The 20723-nt window shown below is 36.2% G+C and overlaps 1 protein-coding gene across 1 annotated transcript in view; it reads right to left on the bottom strand.

Annotated features, from left to right (window-relative positions):
- Positions 1 to 1161: 1161 nt before the first annotated feature.
- LOC121427947 (aminopeptidase N-like) overlaps positions 1162 to 20723 on the bottom strand; it is a 40297-nt gene continuing 20735 nt past the window's right edge. The window contains exons 10-18 of the mRNA XM_041624524.1: positions 19963 to 20054; positions 18888 to 19024; positions 17886 to 18089; positions 17124 to 17206; positions 12859 to 12999; positions 11355 to 11516; positions 5150 to 5290; positions 2508 to 2589; positions 1162 to 1379 (exon numbers count right to left, since the gene is read on the bottom strand). Coding sequence (XP_041480458.1) covers positions 1224 to 1379; positions 2508 to 2589; positions 5150 to 5290; positions 11355 to 11516; positions 12859 to 12999; positions 17124 to 17206; positions 17886 to 18089; positions 18888 to 19024; positions 19963 to 20054 — 1198 coding nt within the window. The 3' untranslated portion in view covers positions 1162 to 1223. The remainder of the gene's footprint in view (positions 1380 to 2507; positions 2590 to 5149; positions 5291 to 11354; positions 11517 to 12858; positions 13000 to 17123; positions 17207 to 17885; positions 18090 to 18887; positions 19025 to 19962; positions 20055 to 20723) is intronic.

Here is a 20723-nt window from a genome sequence, read left to right as displayed (position 1 = left end):
ATTTAGGAAAAGATATGGCGTAACGCTACCCCCCCCCCTCCCCCATTAAAATATCCGGGCACCGCTTCTGTGCTGTACATGAGAAGGGTTGACTTTCGATCGATTTTCATTCTTCATGTTTTTTCCCATTTTCTCACCACCATTTTTTTTTTTGGGGGGGGGGTATATAGGCCTCGTATGGAGACTTCGAGGATCCAAAATTATCCTGTCGCCTTTTGAAATCTGTAATACATCTAATATTTGACACTAAGAGCACACAGTTTCCAACAGCCAATGGATAAACAGACCTTTTACTTGAAGGAGAAAGGAAAAGTCTGTAACTTGATACTAATTAAAGGGGCACTCAAGGCTAAAAATGATATGCTTTGAACAGATAAATAAAAATCAGACAAACAAAACACTGAAAATTTAATCAAAATCGGACAAGGAATAACAAGGTTATGACATTTTAAGGATTTGCATTATTTCGGAGAAACAGTTCTTTGCATATGCTCATAAATATTCATTGAGAAAATTGATGATGTCATATCCCCACTTGTCTTTTGTGTTTTATTATATGAAATTACGTTTATCAAATTTTGGTCCTCCAAGAATTTAAAGTTTTGGATTGACAACTGATTTGATGCATTAGATATTCATTGCTGCAACTTATTTTGTTAAAAGGGAAACATCAATACACAAATGTAAGAAAATATAAAAACAAATAATCATAATTTAATGTGCTAGTGGTTACGACTCTCAATCTGAGGGACGTGGGTTACAATCCCAGCCATGGCGTTTTTTTCCTTCTGCAAGAAATTTACCCATCTTGTGCTGCTCTCAACACAGGAGAAGTGAATGGGTTCCCATCAGGATTAATTACTTGAAAAGCACTGAGTGTTGAAAGGTTGCTTGAGCTAAATTTCGGGGAATATTAATAAAAACGATGCGCCTCGGAATAGATTATTTTTAGATAGATGGCGCGATATAAATGTCTATTATCATTATTATTATTAACATAATAGGAAAAGTGGGGACATGAAAGCATCAGCCCATCTAATGAATATTCATGACGACATGTATATAATTGTTTGCACAAGATATTACTAAACTTAAAAAAATCCAATAACTGTTTTGTGATCAGATTTTGATGAAATTTTCAGAACTTTGCTCAGTGAATTTCTTCTATTTATTTAGATATCATATATAATTATTTTCAGCATGAATACCCCTGTATTTCAAATTTATATTCCGCCGTTGAGGGTGGCTGATTGTAACCACGTTGATATGATCCCTGAGTTGTTTTCCATCCATCCAATGTTTTTCCTCGTCTTTCTTATAGCCTTCTCGTATTCACTCTTTACCGCTTCCAGATCCGTATGTTCGCCGAACGCCTGGAGCTATTGAATAAAAATTGGAAACAAATAACAATCATACATTTTACATTTTTTTTTAATTTGTGAAAACTGGACGACACAATGCTTTAGATAAAATGTCATAGTACATACAAGTGTCGTGACTGTGACTTTCGTTTTTATTGTAAAACGCCGCCCTTAGTTTTGTATATTCCCTTTTATTCAATTAAATTGGTGGAATCCAATGGATTAAAAATGGATTGAAACGGTTCCCGTCGGCTATCCATAAAAAAATCAAAACAACTCCTCCTAATGGTGGGATTAAGTTCCCCTTCTCCTTTATATCTGATTCCGCTGATTTATATCAATGAATTTATCATCATTGTTATAGTTTTGACCGTCTGCTAGCATAAAAAGGCAGTGAGGTTTGGAAAACTCTTCTTTTATGAACCTTATCAAATCATCACCCGGGGGGGGGGGGGGCACTTACATTGACGTGTGGATACCATGCGCGACAAAAAAGACGTAAAAAGGATGTCTTTCTCACGATAGGGCACTTTACGTACGTAACGTAATAAGGGTGTCAAAACCCCCGAAATATTGAAAAACAGGGTATCTATTTCGCTGTGAAAGCTACGTGTTTAGGGTCAAATTTGCAAGGGTATTAACAAAAACTAAAAATGCTTTATAAAGGTTTTCCCCAACAGTCAACGTGTTTAGAGTCCAATTTGCGCGAGGTGTGGGAGGAGGGGCTGTATACTCTAAACCCAATGATGTAGGTAAAGGTAAAGTCGACGTCCGTGCATCGACATATGACAAGTTAAATATCGCTGTACTAGTTCAGGAGTTCAATTCAGGGAATACTTGCCAAGGGTATCGTTTTGTTTCCAATACTTGTAAAGGGTATGGTTTCATTAAAATGGAAAATACTTTTTAGGGTGCTTTTCGAGATCCCATGGTCTCGCATGGTATCCAGTCGTCAATGGAAGTGCCCCCGCGATCATCACACATTACATGAAGTAAGAACGATTTTGCGAAAATAAATTATGTACACGTATAATATCATATTATAACATTCTTACTTTCCAACAAATTTGCACTATAGTTTCTGTTCCACTTTTTTTATCGTCAGGGCCGCCTCAAGTTTTTAAAGAAAATAAATATATGCATTACCTCTTTAAGTTGGAGTCGTGTATTAAAGTTTGACGTAACATCGATAATGAGCCGCTTGAAATGAAAAGAATCCTCTCCGAAACTGGATTTGAAGGGGGAAAGATGCAAAGACGGAGTGATTAACAGAAATGAACGGTGTTGTACCTTTGAGTATGACAACAATGCTCGTGTGTGTGCTGTGTGAGAGTGTGTGTGTGTGTAAGGGAGAGAGGGGGGAGAATAGATTTTTGGGTGTGCCTATGTGTGTGCGAGAACGAGCGAGAGTGTGTGTGCGTGGGCGGGTGTGCGAGAATGTACTTGACTTGACAGAGGGGGCGAGAGAGCACGGTGGGTGTGAGTGAGGTATCGAGGTGTGTGTGAATGATGTGTGGGGGTGCCGGCATGGGTCACTGGTGTCGATTGGTATTCTTGGTTGGGGGGAGGATTAACACAATTTTTTTTGTGGATGGGGATCCTTCAAATAAGGACATTTGGGAGTGGTTGATATGCATAGTGTTCTTGGAAATTCCTTCATTGTTGTAGTGTACTTTACTTATATTTTTTTTAAAATTAAATTTGTGTTAGAAGTAAGCCTATTCTAAAGTCATGCGAAAGAAAAAAAAATGACAAAAATTGTATGGACCATGCACATACTGATCTTTTTATTGAGCATGATGTATACATACACCGGGGCGTCGATCCATTTTTCAGATGGGAGGGGGCAAAATCATGAATGAACGTTCCAAAGGCGCTCTATCACACAAAACGAACAAACTCACCCCCACACATAGGCCTATACAGGTATATATATGACTAATGAGAAAGAGACACATATCAATCCCTCACCAACAATGCGAGCGCGAAGCGCGAGCTGAAATTTCTTAGTATGACATGAAAACATGAAAAATGCACCTTTTTAGGTTAATTTGTAGTAACTCATGAGGTGGATAGATACATGTATCTCACTAGATAACGAGCTGAAATTTCTTTATATTTTGACCTGAAAGTTTGATATTCTAAGCATTTTTGGTACCAATGATTGAGATTATCTAGAAGAACAATCGATGCGAGCGCAAAGCGCGAGCTGAAAATTTTGATATTTCGATCTGGAAAAAAAGACAGATTTATTGGACGATTTTAATAAAGAACAAGATATATATCCAACAAAAGATTATTGCAAATCAAAGCGGGAGTTCTTTTGAGGTTTAGAACTAAAAAACGGGACATTCTATTCACCTATTTAATCATGAAAGTATGGGTTTTTGGTACAGAAATGATACGAGCGCGAACTGAAAAGTTTTATATTCCAATCTGAAAAGCAGACATTTTGAGCACGATTTTAAATCAAAATCGAGTTGGTATCTCAATCTTGCTTGCTGATTTCAGTGTAGCATTACAATCTTATTTTATTTTTTAGTTGCACGTGCGGAATTATTGAGGATCGACGCCTCTGTGTATACAACCCGACTGGCAATATCTTTTTTCTTCTTAATGCATGATGATAAAATGCAGATTCGGACCAATTAAGACTATATAGCTCAAATTACAAACTGTGTGGCTTCTCGTGCATCATCGGGCTTACCGTCATTCCTTAGACGATTTATCTTGCCACCATTTTACTCCCGTTTATTTTTTCACACTTTTGAATTAATTGATTTATTAAAATTAATTTACTCACCACTGGTGGGATGGAACACCCTATCAACAAAAACGTTGTTTTTCGTTGGGGTCTTTTTATGCCATGTGTTAAAAAATATCATATACATAAACATTTCATTCTTTTTCATCTTGAACCTCCACTCATCTGTTTGATAGTCCTGAAAAAGAATGTTTTTATTTAATAACAGTATACACTAATTTGCGAGGGAAACAAACTGATTGATGGCATACTATAATCATCATGATCAAACTTTTCATTTTTTCATCATCATTATTATCATTTTTCTATCCTAAATTATTGGGGGATGATAATACAGGCCATCCCCCCACTCGAAATATTGGGGGGGGGGGATATATCCCCCCATCCCCCCGTGATCGACACCCATGGGTGCCGGTGAATAAGTGGTGAGTGTGTGGGAGAGCAGGTGTGTGAACCGGTGTGAGGGTGAGTGCGTGTGTGTGAATTGGAATATTGGGGGGTAAACTAGAAGAGCACTAATGTGTCCCTCTTGCGTCATGCGGAATTTCTTAGAATATATCCATACAAAAACACAAGATAAACAATAAGCAAGCTGTTTTTATCTATGTCTTATTGAAAGAAGAAACAACAAAGTGACCATCAATAGTCATGGAAATAAAAATCTTTGTGAGAAATACTTGTGTTTCATCATTTTTTTACATAAAGATTAAATAATTGCAAAGATCATTAAAAAAATCATTTATCATAAAGTAACTTATCATTATACCAGATATCATATGATTTGGTCATTCAAAGCCACTAAAATGGAATTGATGAAATAAGTAGGGGAGGGGGGGCTCTATGACTTCAAGGGAGCTTTATTTAAATGGAATCAATCAAAAAATGAATCTATCGATACAGAAATAACCTGCTCCGTGGAATCAACCTCTTAGGCATCTGGGGAAAAATACATGAGAACAGACAGGCAATAAACAACAAACACACACACACACAAAAAAAACTAAAAGAACACAAGATATCTTACTTTTCTCTCAACTGTTCCCATTTATCCCGTACAAAATTCCATGCTATCATCCTTCCAATAGGGTTCTCAGCTACATAAATTATGATGAAAGCAGACCATTTCTTCTCAAGGAGTGTCGAATTGAGGGAGTAATGCAAGAATCTGAAGAAAAAAACATACACACTGAGACGAAATCAAGATACCAAGCTTGCAATTCAGATTTTAATGTTTATAATTCTCAATAATGCCTATCTTCATCTTATGCATCTGTGGTGTTCTATCTTTGAGTAATGGATTCGTCAAAAAGTGTTCTTATGGATTATTATACAGATTTCTGTTTATTTATTTGCTTTTATACAGTGCGTCCCACAAAAAACGAAACCGAGATTTACAGATGATTTATCATTAGTCAGGGGCCTTAGCAAAATTTTGGGGACAGGATTTACAAAAGCGCCATTTTTTGCATGTGGGTCACTGGTATCAAAAGCATTAATTCTAGATAGGGTGCCCCGAAATCGGTGAAGGGCACCCTATTTTAAAATGCTAATTTATGCAAATTTTATGCAAAAAACTCATAATTCACCATATCTCAATAAAAATAATTTTCAAATGCCCAATTTTTGTCTATTTGGGTCTTCTTTTGCTAAACATTCAACTGCAGGTCGATTTTTATAAAATTGGTGAGTATGAATCAATTTTTAAGGTTAATTTATGCAAATTATATGCAAATCACATGTAAAAACACATGTATTATCATATATCGACATATAGAATTGTCAAAATCACAATTTTTTTTTCTCCACATGTGTCACTGGTACCAAAAGCATTAGTTCTTGATAGGATGCCTCGATATCAATGACTGGAATCCTTTTTCATAGGGCTAATTTATGCAAAATTATGCAAAATCACACTATTCACCGTAAATTACTGTATATGTATAGTACAGACCGAAACTTTTCTATAGAAGCCTATTTCTTTTCTTTTTTTACGGGGGGGGGGGTATTTGGAATTTATTTTGACGGGGCATAAAATCTAGATTGATTTCTGTACAGTTCCTGAATAAGAATCAACTTTCAATTTTAATTAATGCAAATTTATGCAAATATGTGTAAAACTCATCAACTATCCTATTTTGAGGTTTTAAACCGAGGGACAAGCATAACACTATGCATAGGAGACACTGTTACACAATTCATTCATTATGATGACTTTCCATGCGACCAGAGGAGAGCATCATGTTTAAAATGCAAATTTATGCAAATTATAAATCCTGTGCATACCTGTGCATACCCCTTTCACAATTAAAAAAAAACCCAAATCATATGAAAAAGATAAACAGTAATTCATCTTTCTTTTCAAAGCAATTAAAAAAACTCATAATTCACCATATCTCACTAAAAATAATTTTTAAATGCCCAAAAGAGTTTGGCCCCTTTTCCACTGTTAATACCCACTGGAATGGGACTAATTTATGAATTTATGAATGAATTGTGTAACAGTGTCTCCTATGCATAGTGTTGTGCTTGTCCCTCGGTTTAAAACCTCAAAATAGGATGGTCGATGAGTTTTACATATATTTGCATAAATTTTGCATAAATTTGCAAAAAAATTAGGTCAGATTTCTTTCCCAAGTAGAGTTTTCCCCTGTCAGAAAGAGGAGGGTATATGGATGGTTCTCATGGCAGAAAAAGCTGTCCAAGTCTGTCCCTCTGACAACTATATGTACATTTGTGTTTTTAGAACAGGGACATATCAGATTTGAGCAAAGAGACCTGATCCTTCTTCTTTTTCTGTCGTCCCTTGATTGAAGGTGACCTGAATAATTTCAGTGATTTTTCTTTATTGGCTTATGAATTGATCTCTATCTCTAAAACAATTTTAGGCTAAATCAGAGTTGAATCTGTCTGGAATAGGTCCCAAATTATAGCTATCGACTTCCGAAAATAATTGTCCAAATGTCTCCCCAAAATTATTTCAACCGAATTCCATCCGAATTCATCACAAATGTGGCTCGAAAAAATGTTTCTTGGCCACATTCCGGAGTATTTTGGAGGATATTCGGCTGGTTTTAAAATTTTCAGAACAAGCAGAATCTCTCAAAGAATGTTTCCGTTGGGAAGGAGAACAGAATAGTCCCGGATCCTTCCGAATCGATTCCGGGAGCTCCCCGAATCCGAGAAGAATAAGTACCGAATCCAGGCCATTTTGGGCAGAATTGATCCGAATTTGTTCGGGAGAATTTGGATTTGGTGTAACCCTTTGCTTAAAGCTAGGGTTAGAATGAAACCGAATCAGCTGCGAATCCATCCGTATACACGTATTCTGGTGGTTTCAGGAATATTCTGTTTGCCTTCGTAAATGCAAGAAAATTCGGGAACATTCGCTGAAAAATTCATTTTGAAATGTTCAAAATCAGCCGAATACCCTCCAGAATATTCCCGAATGTGACCACAAGAAATTCCATTCGGGCCACATTCGGGATGTATTCCGATGGAATTCGGTTGGATTTTTGGAGGCATTATGTGAAGATTAAGACCTATTCGTATCAGTAGTAGAGTAATTAAATGTCCGACTCTTGCCCCCCCCCATATCATACGAATCATTACTCGAATACAAAGAATAATATAGACGAGTGAGACGAATTGGCCAGAAATTAGAAAAATGGCATAAAAAAACTGACGAATATAGATCTTTTCGAAAGAATCTGGCACATTTTCGGGAAATTCTGTGGCTGTACTTTGCAAATTCTTGCATAATCGTTCGATTCGGGTCGTTATTCAGGTCGTCATTTGGCGATAATCGGAGGATTCGGGCTAAATTCGACTCGATTCTGGCCGCTCTGGCTCGATTTTTGCCACTGTTCTGGTTGGCATACGGTTTTATGCTTTATGTAATATATGATTAGTCAATGGAATACAGCTTCATACATGAATTATTGTTAATTTACATAATATAACACGTTTTTGCATGGAAGCGGGATTTTCAATACCATACAATTGAAGATTTTGAACTAAGTGATAGAGGTACTTCAAAAGTTTGGCCCCTTTTCCACTGTTAATACCCACTGGAATGGGACAAATTTATACATATAAAATATTTGCTAATTTATATAAATTAGCATGTTTTGCTTGAAAACGGGATTTTCAATAGCACGTTTGATAGGGAAAATTAAATCTATGGATCTGACAGAGATTTTCTTTAAATTTGGTTTGGTTTATTTTTATTCCTTTTACTAATTTTCATTATTCATGCATAATTTAACTGCTAATTTACATAAATTAGCATATTTTTGCATAAAGTTGCAATTTTCAACACCATGTTCTGTGGGGAAAAATTAAAGCTATTGACCTGATAGAGACTTTCCTAAAGTTTGGTATCTTTTTTATTAACACTTATTTATTAATTCCCATTGGCATATGGCTTCATGCATAAATTACTGCTAATTTACATAAATTAGCATATTTTTGCATGAAGATGCAATTTTCAACACCATGTCCTGTGGGAAAAATTAAAGCTATTGACCTGATAAAGACTTTCCTAAAGTTTGGTATCTTTTTTAAAAAACTTTTATTAATTAATTCCTAATGGCATATGGCTTCATGCATAAATAATGCTAATTTGCATAAATTAGCATATTTTTGCATGAAGATGCAATTTTCAACACCATGTTCTGTGGGAAAAAATGAAGCTATTGACCTAAAAGTGACATAGGGAAAGTTTGGTGCTTTTGTAAACTCTGTCCCCAAAACTTCAAATTTAAGGCCTAAGGCCCCTGACTACATGCCTTAATCGCAAATACAATAGACAAATGACCTATCATTGTAAAGTGTGAAATCTCCTCTTTCATTTGAAATAACTCAGATTATTCCTCATCCATGCATGAGTGAGCAAAAATCAATTTGCAGAAAGGAAACCAAAAAGTCACTTGGCGGGTGTTATTTGAGTTTCAAAAAGAAAATCACACTTGTAAAAAGTTCAATATCTGCTCTTTAATTTGATACCTGAATTACAAAAAGCGGTCAAGAAATTACTAACAAAGTTCTGTTAGTATCTATATCAGTTAGAAAAGTAAAAGAAAGAAAGTAAAGAAAAGTTCTTAGGAAATCGTGCAAGACCCCCACTCCTGCCCTGTATTAGTACGTTATCCTGACGAGGTGCATTTCAAGGGTGTCTCAGAAGTACAAACAAATTGTACTCCCTATGTATGATTTCTTAAAAGTGAAGAGGTTTTACAGAATAGCGTTTAGACTTACTCGACACTCCGTTTTGTTGACGATCAGTCACACAGAAATTTTTTTTTTTTTAAAGGACAAGTCCACCCCAACAAAAACTTGATGTGAATAAAAAGAGAAAAAATCAACAAGCATAACACTGAAAATTTCATCAAAATCGGATGTAAAATAAGAAATTTATGGCATTTTAGAGTTTCGCTTCATTTCACAAACAGTTGTACATCTCGGTCGGTATGCAAATGAGGGAACTGATGACATATCACTCACTCACTATTTCTTTCGTATTTTATTACACGAAATATGAAATATTTTTATTTTCTCGTCATTGTCATGTGAAATGAAGTTTCATTCCTACCTGAACACGTGGGATTCCATTATTTTAACATTTTGTGCTTCAGGCAAGGAGGTCCTAATCGTCAAATTCGTAAAATATGGAATATTGTATAATTCAAACAATAAAAAGCAAAAGAAATAGTGAGTGAGTGACATCATCGACTCTCTCATTTGGATGTAACTGGCTCGTTCATATAAGTATTTTGTTAAAAATAAGCGAAACTTTGAAATGTCATACATTTCTTATTTTACATCCGATTTTGATGAAATTTTCAGCATTGTGCTTGTCTGATTTTTCTCTATTGATTTTCAGCATTGTGCTTGTCTGATTTTTCTCTATTGATTCAAATCAACATTTTTCTGAGGTGGACTCCCGGGGGGCCACTTCCATTCAAAAGTGGATACCATGCGCGACCATGGGGTCTCGAAAAGCACCCTAAACACGTAATTTCCATATTCTGAAAATGCACCCCTTAATAAGTATTGGCGTGTGAAACCCTACCCTTCAAAAGTATTGAAAACAAAACGATACTCTTGGCGAATGTTCCCTGAAATGAACCCTAAACAAGTACAGGAATATTTTATTGTAACGGGTCCTTCAGTCGTCGGCTTTAGTTACCTTATTTGGTTTAGTACGACCCCACCTTCTACACCTCGCGCAAATCGGACTCTAAACACGAAATGTTGGGGCAAAAATGTCATCCTTTATAATACATTTTAATTTTGTTTTATCATCCCCACAAATTCGACCCTAAACACGTAATTTTCCTAGTGAAATAGATACCCTTTTTTCATTATTTTTGTGTTTTTGACACCCTTAGCACGTTACGTACGTAACGTGCCCTATCGTAAAAAGACATCCTTTTTACGTATTTTTTTGGTCGCGCATGGTATCCACTCTTCAATGTAAGTGGCCCCCCCCCGGGGGTGGACTTGACCTTTAACTGTACGATTTCCTTCGATCATGTCGATGGGAAACCGGTGAAAACACGTATGTTTCATGAAATTATGGAAATACAAGCATTCATGAAATCTTTGTTATTTCCTGACCATTTTCTGCGATTTAGCTATCAAATTAAAAAGCAGATATTGAACTTCTTAGGCATGTGATTTTCTGTTTGAAATTATACCCCCGCCGAATGACTTTTTGCAATCCTTTCTTCATATTGTTTTTACTAACTCATGCGTGGATGAAAAATCTTATATGTTATATCAGCTAAAAAAGGACATTCCAAGCTTTAGATCATTTGTTAATTGTATTTGTGATTAAGTTATGATAAATCATCGCTAAACCTCGGTTTCATTTTGTGGAAAGCACTGTATATTGATGATTATCGTAATAATGATAACAATGATAATAACAATAATTGTAATATAATAATAACAATAATAATAATAATGATAATAATAACAATAATAATAATGATAATAATGACAATAGTATCAACAATAATACTAATACTAATGATGATGATGATGATAATAATAATAATAATGACAGTAATGACAATAATAATGATAACAATATCAATTATTTTTATTATTATTTTTATTATTATTATTTTGTTAGCTAAACAAATTCACGGTCGCGTGATAGATCTCAGCCAATCATATTGTTTGGATCGCTATCAACGATTAGCCCCCCACTTTTTACTTTTTACCTGTTTAATATCCATGGTGTCTTAGAGCAGGCAAGTGACTTGATCCAGTTCATGCCCTCGCTCTGCTCTTGAATGAATTTATTCCAACCAAAGTTCCACTCCTCCTCAAAGCCTTCCTGGATAGCATAGCAATATGTAGACGCCCTCAAATTTGGAGATATGCTGTGGGCAATCAAGATGACCGGAAAAGCAAGATTAGGATATTGAATTTTACTACTACTACTACTACTACTACTACTACTACTACTACTACTACTACTACTACTACTACTACTGCTACCACTACTACTGCTACTTCTACTCATTCTACTATAGGGTAAGTGTAGGTAATTGGAGACCGTAGGTAATTGGAGACCACTGAAGCTGAAACTATCCTGCCCGGCCTGCGCCTGGCTATAATGTTGTTATAGCGCTTTCTACAGTTTATACAATACTTCTGCAAGTTCACTCTGCTTGTTCACGATACAGGTCGTCATTTAGTGCAGCAAAAAACTTCGAAATAGGTCAAGGTATGATATTTTCATCTTCAAATTTTGCTCTGGTGTAAAAATTCATTTTTCAAGGAATGTTGGGGCGTGTTCGCATAGTGAAGAGGTGATCGGTAAAAGTACTTCCAATAGGAAGTTTTGTAAGTGGGCTAGCCACATGAACACTAAAAACGGCCACTGTGTGTTGTGTATGGGTGATACTGTGGCCACAATGAACTGGTCAGTCCAATAATGTGTGTAGGTAATGGGGGACACCAACATGGCGACTGTTTGTTCTGAATGGCAGGTGTCACAGGAAAGTCCTTGACAAAGCATCTTTTCTTTTATGTAACGAATCTACAAAATGGCTGCAGAAATGAGAATAAATATGGGCCTACTTTCCTTTCTTTTTTTTCAGAAAAGTTATTTTTAAAGCACTTCAGAACATTTAGGATTTAGGCCTAAAGCATCATTTATCATTGCAAACAAAAAGACATGTTTTCAACCACATCTAGTTCATATTGTTTTAAAATGATGTTAAAATAATTGGCTACATGTATTTCTGTAAGAAAGGTGTTTGAACTTAGCATGACAATCCCATGTTTACTAAAGTTTTCTTGCAAATAACATGATTTGTAGCTGTCCCTCATTACCTACACATGTAGGTAATGAGAGACCTTTGATGATGACGTCATTAATCCTCATTAATCCTCATTATCTTATTCATCAATTAATTTGTGTTAACCATTTTGTTACCAAATATAGAGTAGAAGTTGCTGAAGAGGAAAAAAAACCTTTTAAGAGTGTGTCATTTTCCATGTTCATGTAAATTATGCGAATGAGCTTAACGGTCTCCAATTACCTACACTTACCCTACTACCACGACTACTACTACTACTACTCCTCCTACTACTACTCCTACTCCCATTGCTGCTACTGCAACAAATACTACGAAAGCTAATACTCCTACTAATATCCTTCTTTATACTGCTGCTATACTTATACTCATCTACTACTAGAAATATGAATATACTTACGGATTGATATCATAATCTGATTTATTTTCGGTGTTATTCGAATCGATATCCATATACTCTGCGTAGAGGGCGGATGCTTTGTCTAAGCAATCTTGATTGTTGTATTTGCATGACGTGTCTATGGCGTTGATTCGATTTAATCTATTCAATAAGAAATTTACCAGTAAATTACATTAAATATAAAGTTTGCTGCCCAACACACGGGAAGGTTATTCATGCGTACCCCTATTTTGTACAAACATCCATGCAGGATATGGGATGACCATTGCTTTTCAAAATGTGTTTCAATTTGGATTAAAATCCGGGAATTGTTTTCCTTGGTCAATGAAAAAAAAATCAACATTTACTTTCTCCCTTCATAAATAAAACAGTAAATTTGATGAAGAAAGGTCACAAGTTGAGCGCCTCTGTCAGTCTCGCCTGCAATACACGATTATAGAATAATCATTTAAATAAAACACCTGATTTATATGATGATGAAATACTATGTTCATTGACCCTATATGACATTTGACCTCGATTGTGTGACCGAAGACTTGAGAAAGACGATCAGTGATACGCTTGATTACCCTTAAGTCCACATTTCATGAACTAAATCCATAAACTTTCAAAGTTATGATGGCAATTCCGCAAATACCCCCAACACGGCCAAAGTTCATTGACCGGCTTTAGTCACGCAGGATGTTCACTGCTGATTTATACTCTTATGTCCAAGTTTCATGAACTAGATCCATATAATTTCAGATTTATGACATTTAAAAAACTTAAACTTGGTTAACATTTTGTTTTGATTCCCCCCAACATAATATAAGTTCATTGATCCTAAATGACCTTTGATCTTGCTTGGCCCGAAACTCAACGCCGTATACGCTCGGCCACCGCTGTTGGTCCCCATACCGCTCCGAAAGCACAAAACATTGCGAGCGGTGAGGAGTGGGCAATTTTCCGCTCCGGCAAAGTTCACTACCGCTCCAACTACGCCCAGCAAAAAGTTTGGCACCGCTAGGCGCAAGTTAGTGGACGCTTGAGTCCACTGGGACAAAGACAGAAATCTTGAACGCTGGACCACCGCTGCTTCGCCAGCTTAGCCTGGGCGGTGATTAAACGTTGCAAACATTTTGATGGAGCGGTTATAAGCGTTACGAGCGGACACGGTTTCGGCCGTTGAGGCAGCGATCGATTGCGGTGAATAACTTTGGTTTAGCGTTGGTATGGAGGTGTCGGAGCGGACCATTAACGCTCGCTACTGCTCGCTACCGTTAAAACAACGCTAAAGCAACGCCGGCTTCAGCAGTGCACCGCTATGGCAACGCCCGTGTTTTCGATCCCCCCCCATTTTGTGTGAGATGACGTGTGTTGTCGAAATTCGGTCCCCTCTCCCTACAGTTCAAGGAACGTTCCAACAAAGTTTGGTAGGTGTGATAGGGCCTTAAGATTTGATGTTGACGACGCCGCCACCGCCTCTTCCGTCGCCACCGTCGGGAAAGCGGTGCCACTAATCTCACCCTGCTATGCAGGCGAGACAACAGCACGTATGCTTAAAGTGCTATCTACTTAATGACCACCACCCCAAACTACATGTAATTAGCCTTGCCATGTCCACATATATCACTTTAAGTCGACTCTGCAAGATATCTTATACCGCTATGTCGACTTCATAGTTTCTTATTTTTGTTTGCTACATTGCCATTATTTTGTGCAATAAAAGATAAGGCTCTTTTACACTGTATTTGATAGTCTGGACTTGTCTCCCATTTTCTTTCAGACCTCCATCAATTTCAAGCTCGAAGCTTATGATGGTGGTCTCCCATATTTCAATTTAAGATGTTATTTTGATTTGATTTGATTTATTTGCCAAGTCTATATACACATACATTTCAAGCATATATTAAGGTATACATGGTATATCGATTCATAAAGCTTGACAGGATGAACCCATGAAAGCTCAAGAGCTTATTTACAATGGGGTCCTAAATAGTAAAATCACACTTTATAGTAATGAATAGCAAAACGTATATACACATTAAAAAATTGAAATTAATATCAATCAAAAAGCAAAATAAATGAAATAGAGAATTCATATACATGTAGAAAACAGAAGTAAGAAGACATAAAAAAAGGAGAAGAAAAAGAAAAGGAGGAGGAAAAACAGCAGAAGGGAAGAAGAAGAAGAAGAAAAAGAACGAAAAGAAAAAGAAGAAGGATATAGGAAGATGATCAAGAAGGGGAATAAGCTAAAAGAGATAAGAGAGAAAGAAAATAAAAGAATGATAAAAAAGTGAGAAAAGAAAGGAGAAGGAGCAAAAAGAGGAAAAGAATATGGAGAAGGGAAGAAGAAAAAAAGAAGAAAAGAAGAAGATTAAGAAGGGGCAGGAAGATTAGGAGGAGTAATAAGGGTATGAGAAAGAAGGAAAGGAAATTATCTGAATATCACTTTAACTGTAAACAAAAACAAATAAAAATATAATTGCTAAAACTGTTGACAATCTCTCGCAAACAGTTTAGAGAAGTTAACTCATTTGTTCGAGTATCTCATACTCATTGGCTAAGTAATCTTTTAGCACTCTCTTAAAATTTGCGAAGTTTCTGATCGCTTTAATGTGATTAGGGAGAGAGTTCCACTACTTTATCGCATTATAATAAAAACACTTGTCAATAAGGGCAACGTTTTCGGGCAATACAAAGTTAAATTTACGATTTCTTGTGTCATGATCATGCAAATCTCTAACAAGATCAAAGTTATAGCCAATATAATGATTCACCCTTGAATGATATATTTTGTGCGCGTGGTGAAGTATGAGTTGCTTCGATCTTTGATTGACATCCAGAAGACCAACAGCAGACAGCTCAGAGTAACCAACATGGTTTCTTGGACCCAAACAAAGAATAAATCTTACCACTTTATTTTGAATTATTTTCAATTTCTTTTGTTCCAAATTTCCTAAATTATTAAACCACGCAGCGTTTGCATAATCAAACAAGCACTGAATGAGAGCAAAGCACAGTATACGTCTCGCATGCAAATCCATGCAATTTTTGTATCTATACAGAAATTTCAAACGCGAATTTGCTTTTGTTTTTACTATAGACTCTACTAAAGAAGAGAATGAAACCTGGCTAGTTAAATGGACACCTAAATATTTTACTGATTCTTTTCTCTGAACTGTTTGATCCTTATATTTCACCTCAAAACCGTCATTTTTTCTGGTATTACCTTTACTACTAAATAAAATGCTTTCTGTTTTACCGAGGTGTAGAGAAAGCTTGTTGTCTGTCATCCAATCTACACAAGCTGACAGCTCTTCACTCAATTTTTTTTCAACGGATTCGGGGTTAGAGCTTGAATAAAGTAAAACACTGTCATCCGCATACAACAGTAGCTTGCAGTCATGTAAACAAATGCACATGTCATTGATATAACTCGTAAAAAGTATAGGACCTAGAATACTCCCTTGTGGCACTCCACACTTTACAGGAAGTAGCTCTGAATGAACATTACGAATTGATACCAGTTGGTGTCGGTTTGATAAGTATGATTTGAACCAAGCTAAATTTGCCTTATTAAAACCTAACACTTGTAGCTTTTTTAATATCTCATGATTTACTGTGTCGAAAGCCTTTGTAAATCAAGAAGCACCATGCCAACGAATCGCCCATGCGAGATTTGTGTTCTTACATAATCTGTTATATGAATTAGACTTGTTTCAGTTGAATAGTCATGCCTAAAGCCAGACTGAAAGTCATAGATTATATTATCTTTGTAGTATCTTTCAATTTGAACAAGAACAGATTTTTCAAAAATTTTCGATACTACACTCAATACACTAATTGGTCTATAATTCCCGACATCTGTTTTATCTTTCTTCTTGTGCAATGGTGTCACTTTAGCAATTTTCAAATCGTCAGGAAAGGTACTTTTATATGTATTTTTACTATTTTACTATTTTATTTTTACTATTTTTGTCTTTTATATGTACTTTTATATGTATTTTTACTATGTTAATTTGTTATCATTATGTTCATTGTTATGAAATGCTAAAAGTGATTACATAAACTATGCTATTGAAATGTGGAAATCGAATCAAATCAAAATCAATAGTGATATCATGTCGAGAATGAATGCAAGATAAATCATCCCGTAGACGTATAATATATCTTACCTTTACAGGGCTTTATTTTGATAGTGTATTGATATGGAGGTGCGGGAGATTGGGCGGGAAGAAAAGTGACCTTTTAAAGTATTTCACTTTGAAATTCAAACTTACTGTTCAAGAAGAGAATCTGTTTCCGGGTCGTCGTCCCATCCAAGTTGGTCGTATAATGATTGAACTTGTTGAAGCATGTATCTCTGTAAGTATAGGGTAAGTACATGCACTGCAAATACTCGGGTGTTGATGTAACACCAGCCCGGACAAGAGAAGTATTGAAAGAACACCAGTGTTAGACCAAACCGAAACTGGTAGTGTTTAACACTGTCTTGTCTGGACATATATAGATTCCGGGCCGGTAAATCAACACCAGAGTTTTTGCAGTGTGGGGGGAATCGAATCATGTTGCATGGTAATATCCAGTTCCCACTGTCACGCTTCGAGCCACGATTAAAAAACTGGCGGTCTGAATCGTGGAGTAATCGTAACAGATCGTAGAAGATAGAATCAGAGCGAGGCAATCGTATTGATTTGAGAAAAAAAAGGGTTCAACAGTTTGCGCGATAAGTTACGGAAGGCCAATCTTAGAGTTCGTAAACAATTAATTTTATTAAATGATTTAAACTTAATACATTATTCATATTATGAATGCATTATAATATGACATTATTGAAATTAATCTCTTTTTTGAAATAGTTTCCTATGGAAAATCTGAGTTGTTTTCACGCAGGGATAATTTTTCTAACGCAATCATGTCAATTACTTAAATAGAGTGGAAATATCTGCAATATTGTGTAATTCTGCTCAGAGGGATATCGTACTGACATGACTGAAGCAAATGTAGCCTTATCTAATATCGATGCACTAAATATTACTTACCTCCAAATATCCATAACTTGCATCCACACTGATCATATCGTTGATATGGGAGAAGTACTCGAGGACAACCTTCCAGGATACATACTCCGTCTCCTTCGCCAAGTAGCGGGTAAGATCAAGTGCTTTCGGGTAATCGACTCGCCCGACCTGAGCCAACGTGAATGCGTCGTCGAGGAGCTGAGAACGTGTCGTCACCGGAATCATCTGAATACATTTAATGACACAGAATAAAGAACTAGATGGAAAACCTGATGCAGAAGCCTAAATATAATACATCATTAAGGCTAGACAGAGTAAAATACAATTTTTCTTAGCATTACATACTATTGCCTCAGCTTTAGTACGGCTATATACCTTAATTAGATGCTCGAGAATTCAGGTGAGATCTCCCTACCATGCCTACCGGATATCCATTTAAGACAGCTGGGTAGCGACTTGCAAATTCAGATAAACGCCTTGCCAAAGGACGAGCATGTTGCAATGAGATTTGGACCCCAGAAACACAACACTACTGTTTATAGCCTTCATGAAAAATCACAGGAAGAGTTTAAGTCAGCTTCTTCTTCTAGAGCTATCAAGAGTTTTCGCATTGAATTTTACACTCGAAATGCAACGCACCAATTCATTTGAAAGGAGAGCTGAGAGCCTTTCCCGAAAGTTTGTGGACTGAGACAGAGACAGCATCGGATTCTCTTCTGGACAACGACAAATTTGCCATTGTTCGTCCGGTGCAAATCTTCGGATGATCTGACGACCCAGTCCATCAACTTTCGACAAAAGTCTCTAAACTCTCCATTGTGATTTGAATGTCATTTTCAAAGGAATCGATGCACTGAGAGTTTTCCCTTAGTAAATGCGAAAGCTACCTATTCACAGATCCACCAATTTTCATGTTAATTTGCACCATCGAACGGAGAAGGCGTCGATCAAAACGCAACACGAAACACTGCAAACTTGTGACGCCCTCTGCGTTAGTTGATTTGCACAAGAAGACAATCTTACCGTATGATCATCGAGCAACTGTTGTCCAAGCCGAGCCCAGTTTTCATCGTCGTAGTTCACTCGAAAGAAACCAGACTGCTGGACATTTCCAAGGTACCAATCATCATTCCCAATGGTGGATGGCAAATCAACTAGAGCTTGAATTGACAATTGGACAGATGACATTAAAAAAAAAGAAAATGGATATTCACACCTACTAGCTAAATGGACATAGAGTTGTGCTCAAAAGTTAGTGAATTCCACCACAAAATGCACTCTTTCATGCTATAGTGTTAAGAAAACAACACCACCTGTACAATTTCCAGTGAGCCCATGCAGGGAAAGAAACGTTATCGAATTCAATACATTATCACCTGACTTTACAATTTAAATATCGAAAACAGGGCAGAACTTGATTACTTTAAATATGACCATGTTCTGATAGGGCTTTGAGCACCATTGTACTTGTGAAAAGAACATGGCAAAAAGAAACAAGGCCTAAGAAGATAGAAGATAGATAGATATTTACAGAAAGAAAGATGAATAAGTGGATAGATGAGTAGATATTGAATAGATAGTTTAGATGAATAAACAGATGGATAGATAGAAAGGAAGACCGAAGCAGGTGGATAGAGACAGATGGTTTAGGTAATTAGATACTAGTAGATGGATACATTGGTGGATATACCTAGATGGATAGACATAAACGTGAATAGAGAAGATAGATACGTATAGGCCTACAAAGTTAGGTAAAATCTTTACAAAGCTTTTTTAATTTATCAGCAAGAGAACGCCAGACATTTTTTCATCCTTGTTTAAAAAAATATTGCAAAGCTAAGTTAAATTTTACATGGCTCGTGCGGTCTAGTGGTTAGAGCATTGGACTTATAATCGCAAGGTTGTGAGTCCGAATCCCACCTCTGCCACTGTTTCCACTTTGTTAAAAGACCCGAGAGTAATATCTGTCGTCTATAAGGTCAGCCACTGTGACTGATAAACCTAGACGTAAAATGTTTCCTAGGTAATTGGTTATATACCAGTTACCATAAACAGAAACTGATTTTAAATCCAAATCTAATTTTCCGGTTTTTCTTACCCCAAGGTTCTTGTTCAATCCATGTTGACTGCGGCATTTCAAAATTTGCTCCAGTCTTCTGGGTATAGGTAAGATATATATACCACAGGTATCTGAACAGATGAAAAATGAACGCATACACGAAAAAAAACCTTCATGTTAGGTACCTCCTCAAACCTCAGAGCAAAATCTTTCCCTCAGATATCCCGCAAGCGGCTATACTATTTTAAAAAGTAAATGGGAAAGCAGAAAGTCAGCTTTGGAACGCATAGTGGATTCGTGCTAAAAAGACAGGACACAGACTTTCGACAAGTTGCCTTAATGTTATCATATATGATAAAATAAACTGCATTTTCAGACATCCACAATGTTATTTTTTGCATTTTGTGCTGATTTTGAATCATTCTAATCTTGTAAATATGTAATTATGATGATTTCTTTGAATAAAACACACAAAATATGATTTTATTTTAGATCAATGACGCATTTGCTCATTTATGGGAAAACAACATTGTCACAATGATTAAAAAAAGATCCTTTAACGTTAACTCGAATTTCCATTCAGGTCATGCCCGCGCTGAATAAAGTTGAGTTTATTCATTTTTTATCACACAACAATACAAATGCGATATAAATCATTTTTAAAGAGCATTTAACTCGCCGATCCTAAATATACTGAGATCGACTTTAATTGAATCTATTGCCACCTGGGAACATAATTACATGAATATTTTGGTCAGCAATTTTCACTGAAAAATATTAAACTACTGGAAATTCTCGCA

The sequence above is a fragment of the Lytechinus variegatus genome, chromosome 14, assembly GCF_018143015.1.
Source record: "Lytechinus variegatus isolate NC3 chromosome 14, Lvar_3.0, whole genome shotgun sequence".
Taxonomy (NCBI): Eukaryota; Metazoa; Echinodermata; class Echinoidea; order Temnopleuroida; family Toxopneustidae; genus Lytechinus; species Lytechinus variegatus.
The sequence above is the reverse complement of the archived record's forward strand: the minus strand, read 5'-3'. Positions and strand labels throughout refer to the sequence as shown.